The sequence below is a fragment of the Bos indicus genome, chromosome 4 (assembly GCF_029378745.1).
Source record: "Bos indicus isolate NIAB-ARS_2022 breed Sahiwal x Tharparkar chromosome 4, NIAB-ARS_B.indTharparkar_mat_pri_1.0, whole genome shotgun sequence".
Taxonomy (NCBI): domain Eukaryota; kingdom Metazoa; phylum Chordata; class Mammalia; order Artiodactyla; family Bovidae; genus Bos; species Bos indicus.
In genome coordinates, this window is record NC_091763.1 from 88,266,302 (window position 1) to 88,288,711 (window position 22,410).

General features: G+C 37.5%; 1 protein-coding gene and 1 long non-coding RNA gene across 5 annotated transcripts in view; one reads left to right on the forward strand and one right to left on the reverse strand.

Moving 5' to 3' along the window:
* ASB15 (ankyrin repeat and SOCS box containing 15) overlaps window positions 1-19,835 on the forward strand; it is a 54,086-nt gene extending 34,251 nt beyond the window's left edge. For 3 of the 4 annotated variants that reach the window (XM_070788077.1, XM_070788078.1, XM_019959011.2), the window contains 8 exons: window positions 1,212-1,264; window positions 1,351-1,482; window positions 2,591-2,749; window positions 8,271-8,516; window positions 9,923-10,094; window positions 11,661-12,231; window positions 12,754-12,907; window positions 16,662-19,835. In XM_070788077.1, coding sequence (XP_070644178.1) covers window positions 1,212-1,264; window positions 1,351-1,482; window positions 2,591-2,749; window positions 8,271-8,516; window positions 9,923-10,094; window positions 11,661-12,231; window positions 12,754-12,907; window positions 16,662-16,834 — 1,660 coding nt within the window. In that variant the 3' untranslated portion in view covers window positions 16,835-19,835. The remainder of the gene's footprint in view (window positions 1-1,211; window positions 1,265-1,350; window positions 1,483-2,590; window positions 2,750-8,270; window positions 8,517-9,922; window positions 10,095-11,660; window positions 12,232-12,753; window positions 12,908-16,661) is intronic. The other variant, XM_019959012.2, reaches the window with a different exon arrangement.
* The window catches only part of LOC109557584 (uncharacterized), a 33,756-nt gene continuing 12,105 nt past the window's right edge, over window positions 760-22,410 (reverse strand). The window contains exons 3-4 of the long non-coding RNA XR_002180556.2: window positions 6,370-6,463; window positions 760-5,250 (exon numbers count right to left, since the gene is read on the reverse strand). This is a non-coding gene — a long non-coding RNA (uncharacterized lncRNA). The remainder of the gene's footprint in view (window positions 5,251-6,369; window positions 6,464-22,410) is intronic.

Consider the following 22,410-nt stretch of genomic DNA (forward strand, 5'->3'; position numbering starts at 1 on the left):
ACATATACAGAACCGGTTGTGCTACTTTCTCAGGCAACCTTTATAAGTAATATATTCCATTTTGCATCTTTAAAATATGAAGAATAATGCTAACTCACCTGCCTATAAGCTTAATGAGTGGGAAAAGAGTTGAAGGCTTTTCTAATATATAGCAAAGTGATATATAAACCAGAATTTTTAATTATCTACTGTTAAAGTGACAGCAGTTAAGAAATTATACATGAAATTGGTGTTTTGTGTTGGCAAGAGTTATAGCATCTAAAACCGCCAAAGTACATTTTTGTTTTTGAGCAGCACACATTATACTTCTGACAAAACTAAACTTTAATTTACCTTTAAATTTGATTATAGTATTTAGAATCCTGTATTCTGAAATTAGTAGTGCTTTTGAAAAGATTTAGTGCTAGAAAATGATTGCTTTTGAGCTTTTAAAAAACAGACATGTTAACATTTATATTTCTGGTCTCTTTCATTCTTCCCTTATCTCCCAGGAAGGCATTCACAACCCTGGAATACCAGTGGATGTTTCTGCTTTAATAGAGTTAAATCAATTTGTTATTCAATACCTAGTCACCTTTGTATAAACACACATCAGAGAATTTCCATGAGGGTTGACAATGACCTCCTGGGTCAGTGATTGGAATTTGTTCAGTAAATGCTTTGCCTATTTTTCACTAGTTTTCACAGTTGATTAAAGACTAACATGCAATGTACAGCATATGCTCCCAAACAAGCAACCATTAATTAGCCATTATTAAATTCAGAGCAAGAAACCTTTATTGAGCATAGAATTTTTAAAGTTGGGAGAAACCTTAGAGATCTTCCTATATAATCTTCTCATTTTACTGATGCAGGAACCACCGTCCAGAGAGGCTGCTGGCCTCCTCAGGTTCACAAAATCACAACATCTGAAAGCAGCTCTTCCGTCTCTGACTCCAGTTATTTACCCCTTTTTCATTGCCTACAATTAATTTCAAAGACAATGTTTTAACCTTCTACTTTTCCATCTTCCCTAATGTTCATAGGTCCAGTGTATCATAAACATACTCTGTATCTGACTTTTAGACATTTACATTTTTAAAGTAGATAACATCAGTTGTGTGCATTTCTTGAAGATCCTGATTATTAAACGCATGTGCAAAAACTGAATAAATGTTTCGGTTCCTTTATATCATGAATACAAATATGGCTTGTATTTCTTTCCCTGGTAGATTTGTACCACTAAGCGATCAGAACAGAAAGCTTGTGGAGGCCATACAGCAAGGTAAATGGATTTATCACCTACAGTAGAATGGACTGGAGATTCCATCTGGCTGAGAGATTTGTTATCAGCCCATGTGTTTATTTTAGGTCACATTCTTGAGCTCCAGGAGTATGTGAAATATAAATATGCTTTGGATGAAGCTGATGAAAAAGGATGGTTTCCACTGCATGAAGCTGTTGTTCAACCCATTCAGCAGATACTTGAAGTTGTCTTGGATGGTAAGAAAATGTAGAATGCCTTTAACCAAACTGAAGCCCAAATGCAGATGTTCTGGAGTATTCCCAATGAACATAATAAGCAAAAAGAAAAAGTAGAATAAAAGGTGATTTGCAATTTGGAAAAGATAGTACTCATGCTTTAAACTGAGTACAAAATTAGCCAATTTTGTGGAGTTCAGGGTTTACCCTTTACATCTTTCTAAAAATATGACCCAGTTTGGTGGGAAGATGTGATTATCACCTAAAAGTTTATATACACCATTAATTAATTGATTTAAGTATAAAATATTTTGCTTTTCAAAGTCAGTTGTAAACTTTCATCTTGAACTGAGTTAATAGTTTCCAAAAGAGTATTATTTTGTACAAGTAATACTTACATTATCTGTCCTTATATTACATTACTTTTTTCATCATGCAAATATGAATAACTGTTGTGGTATATCTACACAGGGTTAAATATTATTAATAATTTCTACGTTCCAACAGTGTTTTTCACATCCCAGCATCTTGTAAAACACTTTGAGAATGCCCTTCTTGTCAACCTTCAATGTTGCTTCCTAGTGCTGCTGTAAGAGATAATGATAGCTACTGGATAATTAACTATCCAGCTGGTCAGCCAGCTACAAAAAGTTAAAAATAGACAGATAGGATAGATAGTCAGATATAGAAGATGATGTTAAGCATGGTATTTCTTTTGTAACATATTCTGATAGGATGCATCATTGATCAAATACTTGTCATTCCCACAGGCACAGACTTCATTTGACAAAAAACAATTTCAGGTTCAATTTAAATAATAATACAAAGGATTAGGGAAGTTGTTTATAATTTATTAAGAAGTGAGAAGTCACAACCCATTATCTTTTTTTGTAAAAAACACCTTGAAACACAGATGTTGGTTTGCTAGCTGTCAACTTGATTAGCAAGCCCATGCTCATCTATTTCTACTCACCATCATTTGCTAGACTTTAATCATTTCTCTTTTTAATCTTCTTTTTTTCGTCAATTGACTTTGTCCCATCTAGTGTAGATGGTATTGCATCATTCTGTTCTATATGACATCCTTTAAGTAAAGACTTTTAATTTTCCACATGCTTTCATATCTCAGCATCTTATAAGACGCTCTGGGAGTTCAAGACCTCTGATGGAGAAACACCTTTGACTTTGGCAGTCAAAGCTGGTCTGGTGGAAAATGTAAGAACTTTACTAGAGAAAGGAGTGTGGCCAAACACCAAAAATGACAAAGGAGAGACGCCCCTTCTGCTTGGTAAATGACCTATTTTTCCTAGAACTTTTATAATTTGAGACAAATAATATTTATTCAGTATTTAATGTATTGGCTAAAATTATGTGACCTCATCTGTTTCCACTCTCTGACGTCCTTTCCTAACCCCCATCTCACCTGCCATATGATTTTGTTTTCTTGTCCCACCAGGAGGTGAAATGTGAAAGCTCTTTCAGCACCAGTTAATCAGCACCAGTTAATCAGAAACTCCTCTAATGAGGAGTTTTATGAGCCCAGGAGTGTCAGTTTTGAAGGAATAGTTTCTAAGTGGGGTCCGGCCTGTAAGGGATATTGCATTTGTGATCTGTAGCTTAATCAAAGAGGCAGAAAGGGGACTCCAGAGAGAGACATGAGGTACAGAGCAGAATGATGAAACCAAATTTGAAGGCAGGAGATCCAGCAGATTCTGAGCACACAAGTGTGTCCCTGGGGTCACCACTGCAACACATCAAGGGAATGATTGTAAGCATGAAGATGTTGTTTATCTATACACAGCTTCTTCTCAGGCTTGTATATCCTGCTGTTTGTTGACCAATAAGTATTGGCACGTCTATTTGCAGTAGCAGAGTGAGATGAGATTAACTATAGATGACCACAGATAACCTTTCTTTCTCTCAGGGACATAGGTCCAACTCTCACATCCATACATGACTACTGGAAAAGCCATAGCTTTGACTAGACAGACTTTTGTTGGCAAAGTAATGTCTCTGCTTTTTAACATGCTGTCTAGGTTTGTCATAACTTTTCTTCCAAGGAGCAAGCGTGTTTTAATTTCATGGCTGCAGTCACCATCTGCAGTGATTTTGGACCTCTAAAAATAAAGTCTCTCACCATTTCCATTGTTTTCCCATCTATTTGTCATGAAGTGGTGGGACCAGATGCCATGATCTTAGTTTTCTGAATGTTGAGCTTTAAGCCGACTTTCTCACTCTCCTCTTTCACTTTCATCAAGAGGCTTTTTAGTTCTTCTTCACTTTTAACCGTAAGGGTGGTATCATCTGCATATCTGAGGTTATTTCTATTTCTCCCAGCAATCTTGATTCCAGATGGTACTTCATCCAGCCTGGCATTTTTCATGATGTACTCTGCATATAAGTTAAATAAGTAGGGTGACAATATACAGCCTTGACATACTCCTTTCCCAATTTGGAACCAGTCTATTATTCCATGTCCAATTCTAACTGTTGTTTCTGACTTGCATACAGATTTCTCAGGAGGCAGATCAGGTGGTCTGGTATTCCCATCTCTTTAAGAATTTTCCACAGTTTGTTGTGATCTACACAGTCAAAGGCTTTTGCATAGTCAATAAAGTCAATAGAGAAAAATATTAATATGTAAACTTCTGCCACATGGTAGATGCTCAGGAAAGGAGAGATGTTATGAAATAATGCATGTGTGGCAGGAGGAGGGGAAGCAGCCCTGAGATTTTTCACCAGCCATTCAAGCCATTCAGTTCAGTTAAGTTGCCCAGTCATGACCAACTCTTTGCGACCCCATGGACTGCAGCACACCAGGCCTCCCTGTCCATCACCAACTCCCAGAGGTTACTCAAACTCATGTCCATTGAGTTGGTGATGCCATCCAACCATCTCATCCTCTGTCATCCCCTTCTCCTCCTGCCTTAAATCTTTCCCAGCATCAGGGTCTTTTCAAACGAGTCAGTTCTTTGCATCAGGTAGCCAAAGTATTAGAGTTCCAGCTTCAGCATCAGTCCTTATGAATATTCAGAGATCCCAGAGGAAGCCAATAAAGCATCGTGAGCTGTGGTCACAGTGAGTCAACACTACCCCAGTGCCTGTCCACAGGGAAATCTCTAGAATTTTAAGAACAGCCTGAATATTGTTAACAGAAAACTTAGATAATTCAAACATCAGTAAAATATTTACAGTTGACAACATTAATTCAGCAACATCAATGCACCCAACATTTATCTAGTTCAGTTCAGTTCAGTCGCTCAGTTGTGTCCGACTGTTTGCTACCCCATGGACTGCAGAACACCAGGCCTTCCTGTCCATCACTGACTCCCAGAGTTGACCCAAACTCGTGTCCATTGAGTTGGTGATGCCATCCAGCCATCTCATCCTCTGTCATCCCCTTCTCCTGCCCTCAATCTTTCCCAGCATCATGGTCTTTTCAAGTGAGTCAGCTCTTCACAGCAGGTGGCCAAAGTATTGGAGTTTCAGCTTCAGCCTCAGTCCTTCCAGTGAACACCCAGAACTGATCTCCTTTAGGATGGACTGGTTGGATCTCCTTGCAGTCTCATGATGTTCTCTTTATATAAGTTAAATAAGTCTCTTTATATAAGTTATATAAGTCTCATGATGTTCTCTTTATATAAGTTAAATAAGCAGGGTGACAATATACAGCCTTGACGTACTCCTTTCCTGATTTGGAACCAGTCTAGAAGTCACAGTAAACCAGATTCTATGCTGAATAGCACAGTACAAATGGAATGATCATCTTTCAAAGAATCTAGTGAGAGCCTAGATATAATCGAAATAGAAAACAAGTATTAATAAATGCTATAACAAAGGTGTATATCCAAAGTAAATTGGGGAAATAAGAGAGCAGTGGAATCTGTGAAACTTCCAAAGAAATAGTTGTGACTCATGGGACACAGAGGGGATCAACAACAGGCCTTTGCCCCTGCACATAAATGTTAAATGAATAGTGTTATCACATCTCGGGAGCGTTCTGCTCTGATTTCTTCTTTACTCTTGCCCTATGTGGCAGCTTTTAGCCTTCTCCAATTCAGATTAAATTGGAAAAACTAATTATTATAGTCAGGGTACAGGTAAAGCGTCCATAACAAAACCAGCAAACAAACACAGATACATAAAACAAACAAACCGCAATGACTTCGAAAAGAAAGTTCATTCCTCTCTCGCACAACAATTCAGAAGTGAGTGTAGATATCTGATTTGTGATGATCTTATAGTTACTAAGTGTTTTTTGCACACAGACTCCTTCTCAGCCCATCCCTCTAAAGTTGGCGTCACCTTCCTCCAGTAGGACAGTCACATGATTGTCCTGACCAGAGGGTCCCAGCGTGCAGAGGAAGCCAAGGGAACGGTCTGGTACAACAGCTCAGTTCCTCTGCTTTCCACTTTCCCAGAACATGGTGCCATTCACAGCTCAGTTAATTTTACTTTATTTTCTTTCTCACAAATCGGTATATATCCTCTTTACTCCATCTCCTCTCTCAGTCTTCCAATCCTTCTCTAGCTACTGCAGAAGAAAATCTCTATTGGTATGTCATATGAGTCAGATTATCACTGAAGATATTAAGTAAATTATATGGGCAAAACTCATGAAGAGTAGGACATGACTGAGCGACTGAACTGGAACTGGATGGGCAAAACACATATATCCAGAAAGAAAATTACAAAATTTTTTTTAAAGAAAGAAAGTGCCAGCAAACTATAAGGTGTTCAAAAATGCCTATAACTTATGCAAAATACCCCCTTAAATTCCTTAACTCTTCACCTGAGGCTTGCTGTCCTCTAAGCATATAACGATACATATATTATGTGAAATGTATTCTTTACTTCATAAATTATTTAATTTGTATTTTACTCAGTTACATTTCACACATACTGTACCTTGTTAGTTTTCAGTATTTAGCCAATTATTGGTTAAGGATGTCTTCATGGTTTAGCTTGGAAGAGGGGTTCCCCACGATTTTCATTATTATTTCTATGAGAAATAAAATATATTTTTAGTTCCAAAAGCTGAACTACAAGTAAAGTTTTATTTTTTTTAGTTATTTCAAGTTGAATATGGCTTATATATGCTGTTATTTTCTTGAAGAAAGGCTAGTATCTCTAATCAACATGTTCCCTGAGTCAGACAAAAGGAAAACAGATCATAAAAGAAGAGATTCATTATTTTATTACATTTTTTTTTCTAATTAGAAAAAATGGAATAGGAGCAAGAAGATAAATGAGGGCACATTATCTCTTATTTCATTTAAGTTATCGATGTTTGCTTTGCAAGAGCACCAGCTAGGATGAGGTAATTCACTGTAATTAGAGCTGCCAGTGGCAGGTGGGTGATTCAGAGAAAGGCATTTGTCAACAGATTGTGCTTCAGACAGTGAGCAGGAGAAAAACTGAAATTGCTGCAGTGATGGCTTGCTTGCCTCCTAGTGAAATAGACAATTTGTCCTCATCCTCTTTTTCTGCCTTTTGGAGCCATCTCTCTTGCCTTGGCCTCAGAGCCTTTCCACCTTCAGCTTCTTACCTGCTCAAGATGTTCCGTGTGCCCCCATATCCCCTTCTGTCTTTCCCAGCAAAGGCCCAGTCTTTGAATCTTTATTCAAACAGAAAGCAGTATCGCCTTCACTCCCCAGGCTTCAAATTCCCCAAGTGAGAACCATGTCTGTCTTTTTCCTGCTGCCCGCTGTACCTAACAAGTGACTCAAACAGTAAAGAATCTGCCTGCAATGCAGGAGACCTGGGTTCAATCCCTGGGATAGGAAGATTCCCTGGAGGAAGGCATGGCTACCCACTCCAGTATTCTTGCCTGGAGAATCCCCATGGACAGAGGAGCCTAGTGGGCTACAGTCTACGGGGTCACAAAGAGTCAGACACGACTGAATGACTAACATTTACATATAGCCAGCACATATTAACTGAATGAAAGAATGAACAAATGAATAAGTGTTAGAGAGTAACCTTCATCCTGCTGTTTTTCTTATTAAGATTTTACATACTGATAAGAGGGAAATGCATGACACCTTAGAGAAGTATTTATATCTAACCTGGGAGAATCCATTAACAATCAGAAAGAGAAAAAGACTTAACAGTGTAATTTCAGCTACTAGAAAAAGAAGAGAGGGAGAGAGACATCTGATTTATTGAACCTCAGAAAACATGGTACATCAGCTGTCATGTACTTCACCTGTAAGAAGAACAACTGACCTACCTGGATTCTAAACATTCCTATTGCTAACATCTCATAAGAGTATGGGAAAGAAATGTTCATTTAATATTTCCTACTTTGGTGGGAAAAAACTCTCTCTACAGGGAGAAAAACTTGATAAACACTATCTGCACAGGTGACTCCATGATCCTAGAAGTGAGGAAATCATAATAATAATAATGGTTATCATTTATCGAGCTCCTACTGTATACTAAGCATTTTACATACATTATTTAATTTATTTAACTGATACAAAAGTTGATATTATTTTCATCTCAGGGATGGAGTGGAAGTTTAGAAAGAGGACACAAAGTATCCTAACTCAGTGACATGCATCCTGTTTTCCACGAAACTCTTACCCCTGCTCAGGTCAGGGTCTTAAAGAAAAGGCAGTATCATCTTATATGCTTACATTCCTTGAGAGAAACCAGTTATGAGAAACAGAGGGGTATGGAAAATACAAGAAAAGGTGTCACTAATTTCTCTCTTGATATTAAATCTGGTAATTAGTGTAGTGCCATGTAAGGGATTTATGTTATATGCCTCCTGTTGACTGTTCTTTTTAAAAATCACCTTCAAGCTATTAAAAGAGGCTCCTATGACATGGTGTCTGCTCTGCTTAAACACAACACCAGTCTTGACCAGCCCTGTGTGAAGCGATGGTCAGCAATGCATGAAGCAGCCAAACAAGGCCACAAAGACATCATAGCTCTGCTACTAAACAATGGAGGCAATGTCCACCTAAAAGACGGATTTGGAGTGACCCCGTTAGGTGTTGCGGCCGAGTATGGTCACTGTGATGTGTTGGAACATCTGATCCACAAAGGTACGTGGAAAGGAATTACATGTTGCTGATGTTTCTCCTGCGCTTCCCAGGTGGCTCAGTGGTAAAGAATCTGCTTGCCAATGCAGGAAACACAGGTTCGATCCCTGGGTCAGAAGATCTCCTGGAGGAGGAAATGGCAACCCTCTCCAGCATTCTTGCCTGGGAAATCCCATGGACAGAGGAGCCTAGCGGGCTACCATCCATGGGGTTGCAGAGTCGGACATGACTGAGCGACTGAGCACAAGCAGTGTTTCTCCTGCCTCTCAGATCTCCTTTTCTCCATCTGTCTCATTTCAGAGACAGACCTCACTGCCTCCTCTTCCTCTCCTGAATGTATCTGGGCATCAGATTTTTACTCCATCCCTCAATAAGCCCCGCAATAGGCCCCTATTGCACAACTCACTTGAATCCTATGCATGGGGACCTACAAATCTGAGTGCCCGGCCCTGATGGCTATCTCTGCTGTTGCTGCTAAGTTGCTTCAGTCGTGTCTGACTCTGTGCGACCTCGTAGATGGCAGCCCACCAGGCTCCCCCGTCCCTGGGATTCTCCAGGCAAGAACACTGGAGTGGGTTGCCATTTCCTTCTCCAATGCATGAAAGTGAAAAGTGAAAGTGAAGTCGCTCAGTCGTGTCCAACTCTTCCCGACCCCGTGGACTACAACCCACCAGGCTCCTCCGCCCATGGGACTTTCCAGGCAAGAGTATTGGAGTGGGTTGCCTAGGACCACATTATTCTCAAGGATCCTCTGTAGGGAAAAGATAACATTTTTGAAATTCCCCCACAATGCAACTCATTTAATTATCAAATAAGCCATATGAAATAAGCTATATTACTGTAGTTTACAGATAAGGAGTTGGAAATTCATGGAAGTAAGTAGCTTGCCCCAAACTCTCACAGTCAGGAACAAAGCCATAATTCAAACAGACCACTTTCCCCTACATCATGCCTTCTGGTCCTCATGACATTTGAATATTACACAATTTGTGTTCTTTGATGATATTTTGTGTCATTCTCCCTCTGAGCCATTTAAGATAGTCAGGCTTATTCATCTTAGGATCTTCTGCTGGATCATGCATGGTGTTTGCACATAGAAGACAGTTGATAAAGATTTGTTGAAATGAGACAGAGCATTAACTTTGTCTTTAAAAGTCTAACTAGACCTTTTTTAGGGAGCATTTTCCTATCATGAAAATTGACTTGATTTCTCAGATGTCAGTGAGGGAAAGATTTTCTAATTGAATGAAACATGCTTCATGATTGCTTATTGAAAAGGCTAAGAACACAGATGTTCTTAATTCTGTATTTTTAAGTCCTAACCAGAAAGGAAAACCACAGGTTATTTTTAAGGAGATGATCTTGACGTCTGCCCAGTGATCACTCTGCTGCATGTCTTATACTGCCAGGAGGTGACGTGCTTGCTTTGGCGGATGACGGTGCATCGGTGTTGTTTGAGGCAGCAGGAGGGGGCAATCCTGACTGCATCTCCCTCCTGCTGGAATATGGAGGAAGTGGAAACATACCTAACAGAGCAGGGCACCTTCCTATACACCGAGCTGCCTATGAGGGACATTACCTGTGAGTAATAAACCATAGCGTTATCACTTCAAGTTGAAAACACAAACTTGTATATATGGTATTATCTTAAATATGTCTCCCAACATCCAAAAAGAAAAAGGCAAAATGTTCACAAGTTTTGTATATCTATGTGTTTGATTTTCCCCTTCTTTTTATATTCTTATACCTTAAAAAATTTCCACATTGAATTTATACTGCTTGTCAAATGAAAAGATATTTTCCTTTAGAAGAAAGTTATAAGTGAGACTTCTGCACACGCCACCCAAATGTGCCTTTTTTAAAAAAAATCTGTTTAACAGAAGGCTACAGGGCTTCTAAAAATTTTGCCCTTGGCAAAGGATTGAAATTTGTAATACTCCAATTTTTATCAACATAAACAGATATTATAATATAAAATATATCCTTGAATAGAAAAGTATCATTATAAATTTAGGTTTCTTTAATAAAATGGTCAGATATATTTTAAAATCACAAAATGTGCCACAACCAACACACCAATAGAAATCTATAATCATAATAAACTACCCACCTTGAAAGGATGGTTTTTGGCAATTAAATGTATTTCATAAATTCAAAACCTTTGAAATCATTAGGCTTCATCACTTTCAGTGGTGACATTGGCTAAGTTAAGTGGCTAATGACAAGTAATTGATGCGAAGTGACATGTTGTTAAAGTTTACCTGGATTTACTCCCAGTGTTCATAAATTCACACCTGGTAGCTCTGAATTAGGCACAAGAGATCAAGTTCTCCTTGCCTGTGGCTCTCATACATGCCCAATTCATCAGTCAAGTGTGAAATTCACAGCTATTTGTCACAGGTTCTTAGTAATACAAGCTGTGGTTAGTTATCTCAATTGAATTCATGTAAGACTGATGGAACAATAAAGACCCTTCTTGTTGCTAATAATTCAGGTTCAAGTAAGTAGAGAGGATATACATGGACAATACTAAAGCATAGATTGTTCATGGAGCAGTGAAGCGGAATAACAAGAATTCAAGAGGCCTAAATTCTAGTCATTACTCTTCTGCATCTGTGTGACCTTGGACAAGTCATTTCGCTTCTCAAGTCTTCATATGGCTTTGCTGGTAATAAAAGGGCTGGACTCAGTGATGCCCAAGGTGACTTCCAGCTCTAATTTCCTGTGACTCCATGGTTCTGATTAAGTCAACAGTATGAAGCATTCATCTGTGAGATTGAATGGACCTACTTTTCTGTTATATTTTCTTCATTAAGTAGCCCTGGTTGATTATAGATAATATGTTGTTCAGAGAATAATTGAAAAATGGGGAGGGTTCCTGAAGAATCACAATTCTAGAACCAAATATATAAGATCTAGTAGGTTCCCCAGGAATATTTAGACTGGGAAGCTAAATCAAAACTAAACTGGATAGTACTAAGTCAATGGACAGAGACTGAATATTTTTGTGTAAGGTTATCTAGAGAAAATAAAGGAAACTAATCAAATTGTGTTCACTTGTCCAGCATGGAAGCTGGTTTATTTCATTTCTTGATTTTCTTCCTGCCATGTGGATATTCGATTCTTTTTTTTTTTTTTTTTTTTTAGTGCACTGAAATATCTTATTCCAGTAACATCCAAACATGCAATCCAGAAAAGTGGGCTAACACCAATTCACTCAGCAGCAGATGGACAAAATGCACAGTGCCTAGAACTGCTTATTGAAAATGGCTTTGATGTCAACAGCCTGCTTGCTGACCACATTTCTGAGAGCTATGATGACGAACGGAAGACTGCGCTCTATTTTGCTGTTTGCAATAATGATATCCTTTGCACAGAAATCCTCCTGGCTGCAGGTGCAGACCCAAACCTAGATCCCCTCAACTGTCTACTGGTGGCAGTGAGGGCCAATAATCATGAAATTGTCCGGCTGCTTCTTGCCCATGGAGCTAATGTCAATTGTTACTTCATGCATGTGAATGACACTCGTTTCCCCAGTGCCATACAGTATGCCCTAAATGACGAGGTAATGCTCAGGCTGTTGCTGAATAATGGCTATCAGGTGGAGATGTGCTTTGAATGCATGCATGGGGACATCTTTGGAAACTCGTTTTTGTGGTCGGAGATAGAGGAAGAGGTACTGCCGGGATGGACATCTTGTGTCATAAAAGATAACCCGGTGAGTTACACCCTTCTCTTCTTCGTATTGGGTCAGCATCATAATTTTGCTCATTTAGGGATGTTCCAAGAAAAGAAAAACAAACTCCAACTTTTATATTTTTCTTCTTCTTGTGTTTTTGTTTGCAATGAGATGGGGAAATAAGCATAAAACTAGGCCCCCAAAAGTATAGTTTTCTTGAATTGGAAACCAAATGTTGAATAATTTGGAAAATGTATGCAATTAATAACTCATGCTTATTTGGTGGAATTTGGGGGCTAGAAACACAGTAAGAAGAATCATGGAAAATAGCATGGTTCTTCCACATTATGCTGAGTACTGTCACATCAGAGCCACACATGCTCCAGGGCTCATTGTTTCACAGAAACAAACAAATCATTTACTTTGCTTTTTTGGTTCATAACAAGAAGGGTACTTTTATTTCATGTAAAAAGGCAAAGGTAGTAATTTGTCAGAACAAAATTTTTTATGAATATAGTATATTAAAATTGCTACTAACTTCAATTTTATTACTTCTCTCAGTTCTGTGAGTTTATTACAGTCCCCTGGATGAAGCACTTGGTAGGCAGTGTTATTCGTGTATTAATAGATTACATGGATTATATCCCTCTGTGTGCTAAACTGAAATCTGCACTAGAAGTACAGAGAGAATGGCCAGAAATCCGTCAAATACTAGGTAAAAGCAAAAGTTTTTCCTACAAAATTTTTTATGGAGAATGTATATAGGAAAAATTTCTTAATGTCAGTTTTGATACTTTTTCAGTGCTACCTTATATTCAGATTTATCTGTTTTCTCAAATCATCCTTAATAGTTCCTCTGATAGAAGATACTTTTTGCTTTTTCTTGACACTTTCCAACTGTTTAATTGTATAATGAACAATACCATAACTATATCAACATTCTGAATAGAACTCACTTTTTAAAAGTTAACTTCTATAATATCATAAAGTATAGGATTCTGCATGTGGGCAGGGATCCGTTTTGTTTATTTTTGTACTCTCAGGGCTTAGCATAATGCCTCATAAGCAGTAGATACTCAATACTAAATAAATGAATGAATGGAATGAATTAAAATATCCTTTTTGATCTAGGCTCTCTGGGTCTTTACTGACAAATTCCTACTATTAAAAGTATGTTTTACAGGCAGGCCATTTTGTATTTTCTAGGTTAAAGCTTAGTTATAATCATAAAAGTGAGTCATATTATGAAAGTTTCAATAAAATACATCTAAAATTACTCCAAATACATATAACAACCAGAAAAAAAATTATAAATTGGGAATGTTTTCTCTTTCAAAATATGAGTTTGGAAAAATGTACTTTCAAAACCTACTTGGACAATTTCATGGAGGCTAAAGAAGCATCCTAGAACCTGACAATATATTTAAATATTCTGGCACTCTTAATACACCTAAATCAATCTTCAATGGTATAACAAAACCACAACATCCCATTCTTTAAGATCAAGCAAACTTTATGCAAATTAGTAGATGATATTTTATAGTCAAAAAGATGAAATTGAAATGTTTACCTGATTTACATACCATATTTGTTAGATATAAAGTTCTATAAAAAGAAATGTTCATCTAAGCACTTAGTTTCAATCAGAGTCTCAGACATTAAAGTATATAATCTGAATTTGGACTGTTCTGACCATGGTAGCAAGAGACGGAAGTTGGCAAAAACAGTGGAGATTTGATTGGCTAGAAAGAGTGTTAGTTCAGCTGAACACACATTAGGTGGTAAGCTTGGGTTTTCCTCACGTGGCTCTTCCATTGGAATGAGTTCTATGCTAGAATAGACTTTGTGGCAACTAAAACAGGAATCTCAGAGAATCTAGTGAATGATGGAGCTTAGAAATTGACCTCTGGGGTCAGATAGGTCTGAAATAGGATGCAGCATTGTTCTTGCCCTGGTATAGCATTGCTGATCCACATAGTGCAAGGTCATTCAGGGCTGATATTTTCATGGAAACAAGCAACAATTTATTCTATCATTTTTGTTTCATTCAGGGAAGGGGATTTTTTTTAACGTTTAATTTCCTATAAGAAAACCAAGATAGTCATACTGGTTGTGTGACTTTGAGGATGGTTACTTATTCTTTTTATATCAAGGTTTTCCCACTGCAGAATGGGCTTGCATAGTATTTACCTCTTAAGGTTGTTGTGGGAATTTAAAGAGATGTCACATGTAAGGTGTTTAGCATAATGCCTACAGCATTAAAAACACTTAGTAAATTTACCTATTTTAAAGACTAAATTATTAGTATTTTTATGTTATTTTTATTACATGGTAAGGTTATATGAAGTATCTGAAGTGTGTATGTAAGCATGTCATGAACCCCCACAGCTTGAAGAGTTAGGTATTATCATTGCTAATTTTTAAAAATTAAAAACTAAGGCTAAAGGAGGTTTACATAATAGCCTGGACTCTATAAATTCTTGAAGCTAGTTACCCTTCTGAACAGAAGCCCAACTTAGGAGTGAAGTCCAAATGAAGCAGGACAGATGAAGACAGCATTTTGGATCTTAAAGATTAACTGAAAGAAAGAGAAGGGGATGGAGAGAAGGACCAACAGATTAAAAGAATTAAAAAGAACACATCAAACTAAAAAAAAAAAAAAAATACTGTCAATACTAGTTTAGGGATAGCACACGAAGATAATGAAGCTGTAAAGAAAGTGATTACTATAAACGTCTGAAGAGTAGTTTCTTACAGGGAATGAAGTTTGGACGGATTGTGGAGGGAATTCTGGGATGACTGGGGAAGTCCTATTCATGACCTAGGAGAGGTTTGCAGATGTTCACCTGATAATCACTTAAGAAACCATATGTACAGTTGCTTTATCTATATTTTACAATGAAAGAGTTAAAATATTTTGGAGATTGTAAAGGAAAAAACCATGAGGCTTATATAAATTATTTCCCAAAGTTACAGACAGAAAAATAACAAAACAAGGATTTGAACTCTAGTCCATCTCATTTAAACATAGGCTCTTTCTCCAATACTACTGTACTTCCTGTCATAGAACAGATTTTCCTTCTAATTAGTAATACATTGTCCATGTGTTTGTATTGGAAAAGAATTACAAATTCCTGTGACTTTAGAAAAGAAATCCAAGTAAGAATAAGACCAGAAAGTTTTCTAGTTGTTTCAGACACATCATTGCGACTAGAGTGTAGTCAGTTGACTGCTATGAATATAGTTAACCACTGGATGTCAGGATTTCTCCAGGTATATGTAGGGCAGAGTTTTTGTTAGAGGAAAAAATAAATTTTTTTTAAAGATGGGTTTATTCTATCTATTTTAGTAATGATAACTTTGCCTCAATAGTTTTTGAAAAACAGTCTTAATTTTTTCAAAATAACTTGAGTATTTATAATTGCAAATGTAACAAAAAATGTGATCTCTTTGATTATTAAATTGAGTGATTGTTCACAAAAGATTACAATGTACCAAACACTTTTGTAATGCTTTACGTGAATTAATTTGTTCCATATTTAAACAGCCCTATGAGGTAAGTCCCATTGTGATCCACATTTCCCAGGTGAGAATGCTGAGATCATAGGGGTTAAGTAACTTGTCCAGGATAACACAAATACTATTTAAGTGGCAGAGACATGATTTTAATCCAAGCCGACTGAGTCCAGAGCTTACCTCTAAGCCTGTGGGCAATGCTGCCTTTTCACTCACTCCTTTGCTGGATTAATATTTCGGTACTGTAATTATACTAAAGATAAAGTTACTAGAGATAAAGTAAGAGTTGAAAAGAAAGACTAACATCAGTTATTTGAACATTAGCAGATTTTTTGAAAAATATAAAATTTTTAGGTGTCATACACTGAACCAAACCTAAGATTGAATCATGGACATATGGAATCAGTTGTATCAGATGTTTCACAGATAACTATTCATCAGAAAGATGGTAGGAGAGAACAGAAGCGAAGGAATATATCTCTAAAATACTCAGTTCTAAAAAATAAATAGTAGGAGATATGAGCATTTGCTTTCTTTAATCAAGTCCATTCATTCATTTAACATATTCTGTACTTCCCTGATGGTCCAGTGATTAAGATTCCACTCCATGCTCCCACTGCAGGGAGTCTGATCCCCAAGGGAGGAAGATCCCCCATGTCACATGGTGAGGTTAAAAACAAAAACAAAAAGCATATTCTAGTTGAACACTCTCTAGAAGTCAAGCTGTCTTTTTGACACAGAGGCACACTAAATGCCTACCTCCATGGAGCTTGCATTCTAGAGGAATGGTGTGGAATGCTTAATTGCAATTTGAATTTTACTTAGTCACCAGTTACTAATATGTGCATGCTTGTTTTTTAGAATGACACTTAGTATTGTTCTAAAACAGTCTGTATCTTATAGTTTCATTCATATTGTTTTTATTTTTTGCTTGTTTTTCCCATTCACTTTAGAGAATCCATGCTCATTAAAGCATTTATGTCGGTTAAAAATTCGAAGACTGATGGGGCTGCAGCGGCTCTGCCAGCCAACCTTGATGGAGAAGCTCTCTCTACCACCAACTATTCAAAGATACATATTATTTAAAGAGTATGACCTCTATGGACAAGAGCTAAATTTGCCATAATTTAAAATAATATTTTTAAATGTGACTTTAAAAATATGTTTAAATGAGATTCCCTCAGAGAATTTCTTGGAATCATGTTACATCCTGACATATACTTAAATCCATTGACAATTTTATAACTGGATCCTGGGTTCTTTGGGGAACACCATATTTCACATCTTTAAAGAACTTTACATTGTGATTTTTTTAAAGCAAGTTAATATTTTGCATTTGAATTTCTATTATCATCGCTTGCAACAAGTCTTCAAACTCTCCTATCAAGTGGCCCCTACAGTATCCATGAGCAAGTCTCTCCATTGTTCGTAAAACAAAGAATCACTTTCTCAAACCCCAGTTGCTGGCAAATTCTGTCCTTTCTCTTATTGCCACACTGTATAAAAGAGCTCCTCCCTGTCTCTTCAGACGCCCTCATTGTCATCTGACTTCTACTCCCTCCACTGCCCTTCCCAAGGTCCTTATCAACTTGTTTGTTGCTACTTTCCTTGAGCATCCTCCAGTCTTTGCAACTGATTGCTGCAGCATCTGACACTATTACCTAGTCTGCCTCCAGAAAATGATCTTCCCTTGGTTTTCCAGGTATCTTGCTCTCTTGGCCATCTTCCAACCCCTCTAACCACTCTGTCTCTGGCTTCTTTCTATGCTGTGCATCTCCTACCAACTCTTTAGTAACATATCTTAAGTTCTCTTTTTTTATGCTACGTTCAACAGGAAATTTCATCCATACCCATGGTTTTATTTACAACCTACATGTTTTTTGACTGTAAAATTTATATCTGAAGTTTAACTTTTTCTCTCATACACATGAGACCTGTGTAGACAATTGGCCTAAAGGACCTTTGAATACAAAGAATCCTCAAATTCAACATATCCTAAAGCAAACGTGCTGTCTTCCTCCACAAAAAAAAAAAAAAAAAGCCTCCTTCTCTTACTATCTCTAGCTCAATTATTCAGTCACTCAGTCATACCTGAATCTTTGTGACCCCATGGACTGCAGCAGACCAGGCTTCCCTGTCCTGCACCAACTCCCAGAGCTTGCTCAAACTCATGTCCATTGAGTCGGTGATGCCATCCAACCATCTCGTCTTCTGTCATCCCCTTCTCCTCCTGCCTTCAATCTTGCCCAGCACCAGGGTCTTTTCAAGTGAGTCAGTTCTTTGCATCAGGTGGCCAAAGTATTGGAGCTTCAGCTTCTGCATCAGTCCTTCCAATGTATATTCAGGACTGATTTCCTTTAGAATTGACTGGTTTGATCTCCTTGCAGTCCAAGGGACTCTCATTAACCCAATTATTGATTCAGTTTCCCAAGTCAAAAGCTTGGACATAAAACTTGACCATCCCATTTTCCTTCTCCAAGTTTATTTCATGAAGTCATCTTCTTCTACTCAGTCTCACTGATTCAGCCTGAATACCAGCTCTTATCTCCTTTCTTCCTGGGATATTGCTGTGACAAACTGATCTTTCTCTCTGCTGTCTTGCCTCATCTAACCCATGTTCTACACATAATATCCCAGAGTGATCTTTTACAAATGTAAGCAAGTTTCACTCCCCTGCTTAAAATCATTCCCACTGCTCTTGGGATAAAGTCCAAAGTTCTCCATCCGCTCCAACTCCCTGCCTTCCTCTTAGCCTTATCTCTTGGTATTTCCCTTGTGCCATCTCTTTAAACATGTTAAATGCCCCTGATAAGTTAATGCTTTGAACAGTGATTTTATACATCACTGTGGTGGTGGTTTAGTCGCTAAATCATGTCCGACTCTGGCAATCCCATGGACTTTGGCCCACCAGGCTCCTCTGTCCATGAGGTTTTTCAGGCAAGAATACTGGAGTAGGTTACCATTTCCTTCTCCAGGAGATCTTCCCAAACCAGGGATAGAACCTGGGTCTCGTACACTGCAGGCAGATTCTTTACCAACTAGGCTACCTATACATCACTAGTTTCTGTTTTAAAAATAGGGCCATCTATTTTATATATACATATATAAAATCTATTATCATGGATATTTCATAAAAGAAGGGCCATTTTAGTGCCAGAAAATGGGGCTGCCTTAAACTCGATTATTAAAATTGAATTACTTTATCTTTGTAAAAACTTAACAGTTTGGTCTTCATTTCCACATTGATGAGTGAAAATTTCATTCTAGCCCAACAAGTCTCTGAGGTCTTTGGTTTGGGAACCACTGTTTTAAAAGAGACTCTATTTTCTTAGCTCTCAGGGTCTTTGTACGTTCTTCTCCTTCTGCCTGGAATCCTCTTTCCACCTCCTCCTTCCTCCCTCCACCCCTTATCCTACAGGTCTCAGTTTAGGTGTTCCTTCCTCTAGGATGGGAGGCCCTAGAACAGCACTTCTTGTGCCGTATTACAGAAACCTATGTTCCCATCGGTCTCTCCACTAGACTGTAAGCTCTGTGAGGGCAGGGTCTATGTCTGATTTGTTTTACAGTGTTTTCTTAGGGCCAAACACATTCCCTAGAGCATAGAGAGAATGCAAAAATTACTTGTTGAATACATTGAATGAGTGAATGTTATGTTATGTAAGATCCAGACAAAATTAATCAGTGACCTCATGGTAAAATGATAGTTCTGAATCTCTGAATTGGTTATATAGCTTTAATTATGTAATTACTTGGATTCATTCTTAGATTTTCTTATAATCATTTTTATCTTGAGTTATTGTATTCTTTCAATAGTATTATCTCACTAGTTTATGAGCTATACAAATTGTATTTAGCTCTAGCTATAAGTATGAAAAAACTGTATAATTAGACATATAGTTTTAATCACTTTTATTCCCTAAAGAATATATTTTCATATAGATTAAACTCTAATGTATTTAATTAGAACTATAATGTTTTGGGTATGGGATTTTGTGATTCTTCTGTTGCTCTCCTACTTGTGGCTAAAATGCATTGTTATCTATAATATTACTCTAAGTAGATTTTTTTTTTTTAAGATTTAAGTGTACCATATGATACTTCAGATATTAAATAAACTAAAACTTGGATATTTACTGTATTTTTGTATAAATACATTCAAGATACCTCAGATATTAAATAAACTCTAGTACACAAATTTTGACATTTTCTTTAGTGTGTTTTATGTAAATATATTCAAGAAACACTTGAATGAAAGGATATGAATTAATTGCACCTACTATGGGTTGAAAGTGGTTCTTTGGTACTTGTGAAGCAGGAGAAAAATATATTCTATGAAACTGAAACAATCACTATATTCAAAATGGACTCAACCTCTTTTTTATTACATGTTGAAATTTTCTAGCAGTGTTTTTGTTTTGGGATGAGCTGGATGGTAAGAGGATTATATTATATCTAATTAGAACTCTGTTTCTCCAAGAATATGTCACTTTATCTGGGAGGGCAACAGCTGCTTCTCTCCAGTGAGCTTCAGGAGAAGCCAAACATTCTACATGGTGCCTGTTTAACCACTATCATGTTTAATCAACATGATAGGGTTTTGATGACATCTTTCATGCTGCCAAGATGATCATAGCTGTTTTGGTAACTGTGGATTCTGTTTTGTACCATACAGAGACTCTGGTTGGGAAGAAGCAGATATGGCCTCTCATTTGAGTGAGGTTTGTTTAGTTTTTCAGTAGGTCATCTTTAAATACTATTTGCATTTCTGACTTACAATAATTTCATAAGCTCATTGAAACCATGTACCTCCTGAAGAATATGGGTTAATCATTGTAAATAGTCTCAGAACATGTTTCCAGGCATAAGTCAATGGTGCATAAGATATGACAATTGTGTAAATGTTGTACAGCAAATATTCTTAGGTAACACTTGCTTTGATGCAGGTTTTTGAAAAATCAGTGCATAAGGGTGAGACAGTATGGAAATTTCCAAAAAAAAGATGGAGTCTTTTATGACACAGCACATGAAACCCCACATCTGCTATTGCTTGATATAGTCCCGATCATCAAAAAGGAAGAAGGGCTTCTTAGGGGAGAGGATGTGTAGAAGGAAATAGACTTATTTGACCTCAGTGGCCTGTGTTGTGTAATCTCACGGAGTGCTAGAGATGTCTGGGGATTTGCTGTTTTCGGAAGGAGACAGTCTAGTAATTTGAATCTGGGCACTGGGAGTGCCTGAGTTCTAATGATGGATTGACCAGGGATTCCACCAGAGGCACTGGATGGGTGCTCATATTCTGTGTTTCAGATTCTAGTAGATGAGAGACAGTCATTTCTCTTTCTTTGGAAGTCTTTCATCCCAGGAGATTCCAATAAGATTTTAGATAAAACTCCTTGGAAGCAGACTGTAGTGTTGGATAAGGTAGAAAGTGTGGAGGGTGATAAATATGATACTTACTTGAGGATTGAGTGGGTGTGAGACAGCAGTATCTGGTTCTTTCTGTTTGAAGCAAAGCCTGTACTGGCTTCTCAAAAAAACTTTTTCATGCTTTGTGGAAGTCAAATAACCAGACATGACATTCAGTAGTCAGCAATCTATGTTCCTGATTGTTCTAGTAGCCCCTCATGATCTAGTTATCCAAATTGGTTTAATATTGTTTCAGTGAAGCACCAGTTTTAATAATTTTTATCTGGAGGATAGAAATATTTGCTCAGGCTTTAACTCATTAGAAGCCTTTCAACTTGGACTCAACTGTGGCCCTAAGCCCCTTACTGGGGGACTGACCTTCAGAGTTGTCTGAGGTACCGAAGAGGCAAAAACTGAACCTGTGAGTTGGATGCCCTGATTAAATTTGAACTGCAACTATACTGAGTCCAACTTCATGATTGATTCTAGGATATCTGAAGACACTCTCTTCAATGGGAAACAAAGCCTTTTATTTGACAATCAAAAATACAGTTTAAAATACAAATAAATTTAAGAGAGAATCATTCAAAAATCTTTCTAAATAGCAGGGTTTGGTAAGGGAAAATGATGAGAACCCAATGACCATGGAAGGAAAAAGATAGTTACTTCCTACCTTCCTGCCATAGATCATTTGTTCTATGAATGTGGAAAGATTCTTGAGAGAAATATGGTTCATTTTAATATGTTCTAGCAGGACTACTTCAGTAACAATGCCCTTCCTTTGTCCTGTGTTTTACAGTTCACGAAGCATTTCTCATATGTCATCCCCCTTTGCTGTAGGAGCAGGACAGTGAAGGGGTTAATGAACTCTACTCTATAGATAAGGAAATCAGTTCTACAGTTAACTAAGATAGTAAATGCTGGGGCTAGGATGCAGTATAGGGCTTCTGATTGCAAATCCCATGTTGTTTTCACCACATCATTTTTAGTACGGATTAGGAGAGCATTCGGAGAGCAACCCAAAAGTGGAAGCAATCCAAATGTCCATCAACTGGTGAATGGATAAAGACAGTATGGCCAGTCTATACAATGGATTACTATTTGGCAACATACTACAACATGGATGAATCTCAAAAGCATTATGTTGAGTGAAAGAAGCCAGATGTGAAAGAACACTATTGCATGATTCTGTTTGTATAAAATGTCCAGCTAAAGCAAATATACAGAGACAGAAAACAGAGGAGTGGTTGCCTGGAGCTCAACGGGGTGGGCACAAAGGTTGAATGCAAGCAGGCA